The sequence below is a fragment of the Limulus polyphemus genome, unplaced genomic scaffold (assembly GCF_000517525.1).
Source record: "Limulus polyphemus unplaced genomic scaffold, Limulus_polyphemus-2.1.2 Scaffold33, whole genome shotgun sequence".
Taxonomy (NCBI): domain Eukaryota; kingdom Metazoa; phylum Arthropoda; class Merostomata; order Xiphosura; family Limulidae; genus Limulus; species Limulus polyphemus.
Window position 1 is genome coordinate 64170 of NW_013665643.1, and position 9197 is coordinate 73366.

At 30.0% G+C, this 9197-nt stretch overlaps 1 protein-coding gene across 1 annotated transcript in view; it reads right to left on the minus strand.

Moving 5' to 3' along the window:
• LOC106460254 (venom factor-like) overlaps positions 1-9197 on the minus strand; it is a 107317-nt gene that overhangs the window by 941 nt on the left and 97179 nt on the right. Inside the window, 8 exon segments of the mRNA XM_013919943.2 lie at positions 1089-1239; positions 1955-2011; positions 2014-2037; positions 3104-3208; positions 4589-4678; positions 7627-7732; positions 8357-8431; positions 9177-9194. Of these exon segments, the coding sequence (XP_013775397.1) occupies positions 1089-1239; positions 1955-2011; positions 2014-2037; positions 3104-3208; positions 4589-4678; positions 7627-7732; positions 8357-8431; positions 9177-9194 (626 nt within the window).

Consider the following 9197-nt stretch of genomic DNA (forward strand, 5'->3'; position numbering starts at 1 on the left):
CTTAAATATAGTAAATACACTAACGAAGTGTTAGTATTAGTTTTAAAAAAAATCACACGAAAAAACCTATTGAGATACAATATTAGAATTTATTTTTTTCTCAGTATGATCAAAGGTTGTTTGGTAAATTAATTTGTCTCCCATTTTCTAATGCTTACAGTAATGCTTACTTGAAGTATCAATTTTTGATTAGTTTTATGAATTTGAGTTTTTTGTTTCACTAATAAGTCTACTTACAAATTTTAGATCCACATGTAGCTTGGTATTGTTAATACTTTTATTGTTGTACATAACTGTTTATATGTGTTAAGTCGTTTTACTTCTGTTAGTAGATTACTAAACAACATTCAAATTTAACAACTTATTTTAGATCCACATGTTGCTAGGTATTGTTAATACTTTTATTGTTGTACATAACTGTTTATATGTATTAAGTCGTTTTACTTCTGTTAGTAGATTACTAAACAACATTCAAATTTAACAACTTATTTTAGATCCACATGTAGCTTGGTATTGTTAATACTTTTATTGTTGTACGTGACTGTTTATATGTGTTAAGTTGTTTTACTTCTGTTAGTAGATTACTAAACAATTACCATTAAAATTTAACAACTTATTTCTAAGCATTCTTGTTATCTTTCCCATGTGATAGAAATATGTGGATAATGGCTACTCAATTTCTACAATTCACAATATTGGGAGGTCAAAGAATGAAATTCAAATTCTATTAAACCGATTTAAGGATTAAGAAACACTTAGCAATATATCTTTTTAAAATGGGATAGATTTATGTATCTACAAGGCTCTATGCCAGGGTACTTCAAGTGATTAGTTCACCTACAAATCAAATGATGTTTTTCAATTCATCCAATCTATATGGATGGAATGTTTATAGCTCAAAGGTTTAAAAAGAAATGGTATATTGGTTTCAATGATTATTGCCGAATTTTATTCTCTTTTATAAATTTTTTCAATGAACAGCAATGAACATTAGACCAAACTGATAACACATTAGTTGACAATTAGGACACTATAACTGTAACAGAAAGGCAAAGAGAAATGTATTATTTGATCCTGAGACCACTTACAGCAGTATTCCAGTATCCTCATCTTTAAACTGGGCTCCATCGCGTCCCATGATGACATATTCTTGCTGTACATCTAAGTCAGCTACTGAACACGAGTCTCGTACCATCAGATCTTTAGATTCTTGCAAAATATTTTCTTTTCGCTCAATACCTTAAGAATAGGAAATGCATATAAATACTATGAAACCCATTTCTATCAAAGTACCATGATCTTTTTATAATAGATAACTTTTACAATTTTCCTTGTATATATTTATTACCAATTAAATTTTAATGTCTTTAAGGTTAGTTGTCAGTTTTATTTATATGTTTTTAAATACAGAATATTAACTTTTTCTCAGCATTATCAGTGTCAACTACACAGTTACAAATAATTTACTAATACTCGCATCACCCACACAAATTCCAAAGACTTCATTAATATAATGTCAGCCCTGAAAACTATGAACATTCTATTAATATAATATCTGTATCAACCATTAAAATTTCAAACACTCCATTCATTCATTTCAATGACATTATTTTATTAATTCTTCTTTCTAAGGATGTAAATATATATAATTACACTGTAAATTACAAATAGTAACTCTAAGCAGGCTATGTTTTTTTAATTATAAGAAAATATAACAACATATTTGCCATATATTTCACTCAAGTTGTGAAAACGTATTTTGAAATTAATTCCCTAGTTTGTGTTAATTCTGTTTTAAAGGTTGGTTTAAACAATATGTATTTTTATTTGTAAAAAAAAAAGTATCTAAACATTTTTTTTCACTGTGTCAAGAAAACATTATAAAGCTGTCTTATCTAACAAATTCAATGAGCTACTGTGAACATTGCATTACACAAGTTAAAACTAGCATTACCTTCCTTAAAAACTGAAGTCACTCTGAACGAAATATAACGAAATCCATTTTCTTTCTTTTGCTTTCAACAATTCCTTTCCACACTAAAAAAATATTAATAACCACATATTAACTCACCATACATGTCAAAATGAGCATGACAGTGTTTTTAAGTCAATGAAGTATGAAAACTCAGAGAATAACAACAATACAAATAATCATTCATATAGACTGTAACATTAATGTTCCAATGATTCAATGCTTCTCAACACAGAGGAAAACTGAATAACTGAAATGCTTCTATTTCTTTAAACCTAATCCACAATTTACATTCAAAACATTATGAAACTAATAATATATGAACCCAACTCCTTCTGGAACAAACATAAGAGGGAATCCTCAATAGCTGTGGCACTTGAAATTATTTTAGGCAGGATTAGAGTAAATTAACCTACTTGACCTTTTCCCCCCTTTTATTAGTTATATTTTTGTGCACCAGTAATACCAAGCGTGGGGCAAGCATATACCCCATTCAGTTTTGTTACTCATCAGGATCTCTACTAACCTACCCTCAAATTGAAATTCTTTTAAACAGGAGTAAATTAATCTATGAGACCTTGGACATAGCCATATACATCAGTCAAAAGAGTTTGACCACCTGAGTCCAAAACTATAATTAGAGCTCAAATCGGTCAAGAGATGACAGAAGTACGAGCTAAAAGTTTGTACTTGAAAAAAAGGTCAGAGCCATTCTATGACCCGCTATGCTGAAGCTAACAACATTTTAGATGTATCAATTTTTAAAAATTACTAAAGCAGAAAAAAGTTTTTTTTGCTCATGGTTCTTTTAAAAAAGAAATTTCGTATAATAAAACAGCTCATCAAATTTAAGGATTTTTTTTATAATTAATTTTCAAAACTAACATTTTGTGTGTGTAAAAGAAAAATTTTGGAAAAGTGTTTACAGATAACAAAAGTAAAAAAAGGGTAGTTCGTTAAAAAATATCTACATATGTATAAATACATAACAGATTTTAATTAAAAGTGAATACAGAATTAATAAAATTAGCTATAAGTATACATTACTTATTCACAAATCAAAAATAAGAAAATTTACTTTAGTTCAACAGTGTTAAACCCTTATACAATAAAAGAATTTTCCTTACATACCATAATCATGATCCACACAAGCTCTGTCTAAAAGTAACTTTCTCGATTCACTAATATCATGTACACTTGTTACACCTTGAAAGGGATGTCTAGGAGGACAGCCACCTGTGATATGACACCAAAAACTTAATTAGCTTAGATAGATCTTAAAATCTAAATACAGATTACTTCTTCCTAGAGTCAGAGGGTTGAGTATGTTACATTAATATGATTTTGAATATGCAAATCAACAAATCACATGACAAATACAGCCAATATAGAGTTGCTGAAGAAAAACATATTTTAAAACTACATTTTGACATCACTTGGCATGTCATAGGTAGTGAATTGCCACCAACAAATTTATCACTTTTGGAATGGTATTTAACATCACTTTCCAATACAAACTATTCATACATTCAAACCACAAAGACTTGTTCATATCATAGATTTATAATTTCCAATATGGGGGATATCCCTTGTACTTAATGGCCTTGGAAAATAAAGGAATAATATCAAATTGGGGCTCCAGTACCATCCAGACAGAGACAGGGAAACGAGTCATATCCCAGCTATCTATGGTAAGCCAAGTATGGCATCTTGTAACAGATGAGAACCTGTGTGCCCCATGCAACAGTATATACAACATAATCAAGAAGGTTCTCCACCTATAAAAATAAGTTACATGTACATGATATATCCAGGAAAGGAAGGTCAACTGTGGAAAACTTGTAGGAAATGTATCTAGCCAGGGAAAATAGCAATATATGGTGACAAGTTCTATGTACACCTCGTTAACTGTAACAAGTCTTGTGCAATTTCTACTGGTCAATGGATTAAAAAAAGGAAAAAAAAACGTTCAGAAATGTTACATGGTGTGTCACAAAACGTTTTCCAAAGAAATTCATGATGATTTTGAGATACTGTACCAAGGGCATGACAAGACGCAGGAGAGCATATACAAAGGTCGATGGAAATTAAATTGTGAGGCCTTGTGAAAATGCACGATTGTCAGATGGAGTGTGACCATATATAGCAATGGGGATTGTACAATGTGGTGAGGCTCCAAAATTATTTTAATACAACATACTCGACCTTCTAATGTAATGATGTACACAGTCCTAAGTTTTGGTAGAAATAATCATTAATGACCTTAAAATTTCCATTTCCAAAATCTGAAATTTGACCTTGCACAAATAATCTTTAATAGTGAAACTTAATTATAACCTTTCTTGTTTTTTTTTCCACTTTCAGAAAATGTCTCAAATTTACTTTAACATTCATAAATCTGTTCTACCAGCTCTAAGAAGAGGAAGATGGTTCAAATGCATATAAAGATTTAGTAAAAAAGTTTCAATTTGCATGTAGCTCAGTGTTTTCCCAAACTTTGAGGGATAATGAAACAAGTATAGGATCAAACACTTTATCTCAATGCTAAGTAGTAATTTATGATCATATTTTATTTTGATTTCCATGAATGAAAAGAAAATTGCTCTTCTTACCCACCTTCAGCACACTGACATACACTTCCTTCACAGATGGTTCGAATTAAAGGACTCTGGTTGTCTGGACTATAAAACTGGGAACATGATTCCTCTATAATTTAAATAAAAACAGTATAAAGAAACCATAAAGCCTCATTTTTTCAACATACAGTAACACAAAGAACAATGGTAATAAGCACCTTTCTTCTTTATTTATTATATACAATAAAATCAGCAATGCAAACAACAGTATGACCTGACTTATCTTCGACATATACCATAACATTTAGGACAATACTATCCTGCAGTTCATATACAAGAGTTAGACAAAACAATAGAAATATTTCACCTTTTCTAACTCCAAGTTCTGGCGTCTTTAATTGTGCATTAAAATATTCTATATCATAGAATTTTTCTGTGTACAAGTTTTATAAAATACAAGTTTAAAAACTCTTCAGATATCCAAAGAGGCATGATTGTAGATGAATATCTAACTAGATCCTTAGTGAAATATGCACCTAAAATAATTAATGCATGCCAGGAAAAATTTTAGAACTGATGTCAGCATAGGTAAAAAAAAACTTAAACCACATCAGACAAAAATAACAGTGATGAAAAAGATAAGTTGACAGATCATGACAAGGAGCATTAACATGAGTAATAAGACAGAAACAAAAGATATAAGCCAAACATTAACTAATCTCTGCCAAAAACAACTTGAAGGCAACTGCACAAGATGAGTTATCATGGTTGGTTGAATATTCAGTAACCTCTAATAACACTAGAAAATGCACAAGCCCAACTAAAATGGTGTCAAGAACATATAATTTGGGCCAAAGATCAATGGAAGAAAACGTTTTGGTCACATGAACCATCTTTTAAATTTTTTTTCATTAAATGAATATGTTTATATGAGATGAAAACCAAAAGAAGCTTACAACACTTAATTTCTTATGCCATCAGTTAAACATGGTGAAGGATCTGTCATGGAATGGGCAGTTTTTTGTTGGAATAGTGCAGGGCTAAAGATATTGCTGAAAGGTAAAGTGACAGTAAATGATTATTAAAAGTTATTGCATAACAGGCCCATCTTTTGATAAACATTATTCACAAACAGATAACCAGTTTCAGCAAGGCAATGCATCAACTTATACTACTGAAATTGTTCAATATTGGTTCAAAAACCACAAGAAAGAGTATGGGCACCTAACTTGACATCCAGTTATCAGATTTAAATGTTATCGAGCCTCTACGATCAATTCTTGAAACCAACCTTAGAAACATATTTCCACCATCAACAATTAGCTCTGATTAACAAATGGTAAAAAAATTATTTAATTTCTGTATTGCATACTGGTGTCTAAAATACAGAAATAAACACTCTTATAACACCAAATTTGTTATTTTTCTTTAATTGGACACTCAACGTTTTGCTTTACAGCTTCTTCAGGAGTTTTCCACTAAAACAAAACAATAATTAATAATATAAATCTTCATAAAACTTTGGAGCTGTCAGTTACTGTTACTACATAATCTGGTGGCATGGGGGGTCATGTTGAAAAAAAATCATTCACCCACTGCAGCTTGTATTTTGGTGTCTTGATGTACCTATTTGTCTTGATGTACAAACCTCCCAAAATGATCTCAGTACATCCATGATCAGTATCCTTCTTATGGCAACATTCCACTGTCATCTTGAACTTGTATGATATACACAAGAACAACTGACACTTCTCTGACTCAAAAAACTCAAATCATGGTTTGGTTGTCTTGGCAGATGACCAGGCCCATAGATCAGTATGGTGGTCTTTTTTTGCCATAGAGTTACCATTTGACAAATATATATATATATATCTCAGATAGTATCTCACAAAAAAGTATGAGAGAAGAAATGATTGAAAGGAGATAAACCAATTACCATTTCAGTCATAACTACAAATCCTGGTCATTGGCACTAAAATATGTGTACTTAGAAGATCTGTTGTGTTTCCAGCCTTAGAGTAAAAAAGCATATGATTATCTGATTACTGCAATAATACTGGTTCAATGCTCTAATATGGTGAAGGAGAAAAATAATGATTTGTCCATAGTTGAAAAAAATGACAAAATTTGATTGGAAAACAAGCACTGAAAACAAAGGCTGGCTGTAATATGTGACAGGATTTGCAAAGACAGAAATGAAATAAATTAAACTAATATCAACAACGAAGATGAAGTGGAAATAAAATTATAGTTCAAAACAAACCAATGCTGCCTGAATTACTTTTAAATAATTGAAACACAACAGTAAGAGACTGAGTCATATAGCCACTAGTAACACACTGATAAACATAATGGATAGAAGGGTGGAATAAGGACAAGACTGACAGTACATAGTGACTCTTCCAAAGTAGAAAATTATCTTTATAAAGTGTCAAAACTACTTTTAAAATTTGCAGTCTCTTTTTCTCTCTATGCCTGACCAGTTACATGAGAAAATTCTGAGAAATAGATGCTAGTTCCTACTCCATGTGACTGACAGAAAATAGCTTCACAAACAAGGTGGGAAGTTTATTACATTACAACTACTTAATGAGATAGTATCTATCTTCCTTGATTGAGAAATGTTATAGAAAGTAACACCTAGGGTTGCTTTCACACATATCACATTTGTCTTATTAGTTGCTGAAATGGTACTCTAAGTAACATTTAAAAATTTTGTTTCTGTATTAATATATATATATATATATATTATAGCATACTTTTCGAGATGTATAGCCAGTGTACATTTCATTATGAATTTCAATCATTTTTATAATTAATTATTATTAGAAGTATTTGTATGTCTAATTGGCTGTAGATTATGATGCAAAAATGCCTTAGAATTACAAAGAAACAAATAAATAAATTTAGGTAGTAAAATAAATAGTAATGAAAACACTTGAAACATGATGGAAAAAGAATTATATAAAACATGAAATGAATGATAACATACTGGAAAACAACATATATACTTAAGAATATAATTATAGTTATTTGAGGACAGCAAAAACTTCATGGCAAAAGATATATAATACATACTTGGTTTGTAGTAATCGTAAACTTTGACAACACTTGATTGTATATTACCCACAATGAACTGTCGTACAATTCGGACCTTAAAGCAGTAAGGTTTATCATGGGGAGCCTGAAAGTAAAATACTGGAGTAAAACATACACAACCATTTTAACAGAAAACATTACTCCAACAAATGTACATTTAAGTCCTGCAAGTAACATGTTTCAAGACATGCACTCCAGTTAAATAAATTAGTATAATAATAATATGTATGAAAACTTCCAAAAATGCTGTTTGAAAAATTCTAAAGCTGAAACACGTTTATAGTTTCAAGTACTCTTTTTTTTTTAACCGTTCAATTAAAATTTTGTTTCCACTGTGAATAACCTTGTTCAGTATTAAAATACCATCCTAGTGAGGAGCTTATGATAAGACTTAACATGTACAGAACTACATTTAGTATACAGTTTAAAATATAAATGACACATGGAATATAAAGTGAAATGTAAACAATATTGTGAAATCTGAAGAATAACTTAACATGTTCACAATATTATGAAATCAGAAAGTACTTTGACACATAATTAATGTTATGACACATGGTGAGCAAACTTACAGAAAGGAAAACAAATTCTAAGCAATATAATGGCAGGAACTTAAAGGATATTCAGTAGGTACCAGAGATCATAAACAAGATAGAAAATACAGTTAAAGACATATCTTATGTACTAGATAGTACAAAAAATTTCTTACGTTATCCATGTAAAATACAACACTTTTGTCAGATGCTTCAAATCTTGCAATCTTGGAATTTTTCTGTTTAACCAGCTATGGAAAAAAAAAGAAAAAAATTACTGAAAGCTGATTGTAATTAGTTCATAACTTGTACTATTGATGATCCATATATAATTACATTTCCAAGTTTTACATGGGTAAGTTTATATAGAGACTGATGCATAATCTTAGGTTGATTCATTTGTCAATTCTTATTTAACTAACATCTTAAATGCTAGTTTATCACAGGAAATGCAGAAACTTGTCTAAATGTTGTTACAAGCATACTATTATACATTAGAGATGTTTGCTTAGTTCTTCTTGAATTTTAAGCTTGGTATATGAGCTATAATTTAACAAATTAAAGTAAAAATTATAATACTGCCACGATTTCTTTTTTTTTTACTTACACAATTACATCATCTTAACTTGTATATTTTCAAAAATATGATATATTTTTAAGTTAAATTTCTAATTATAAAGTTCCTAGGGTAATTGAAAGGTTTGGATTTGAAGTCATGATCCACAGATTGCGAGTTGAGCACCCTAACCATCAGGCCATTAACTGAAAGAGCAGTATTAACTATTTTTGTACCTTTATGCACATTGTGTCAATAAATATTAAAATTTTACAGTATAACTCAAACACAATAAATATATAAGTACACAACACATAGTTTAAGAATCACAGAAGATTATATCTTTAAGGCAAGCTTTATAAGGTTAAAAACCTGTTTAAATCAAACAGCTTCAGTGTAATAACACATATAACATGAAAATATAAAACTACGGAACCTACCTCTTTTAATTCATCTATTAG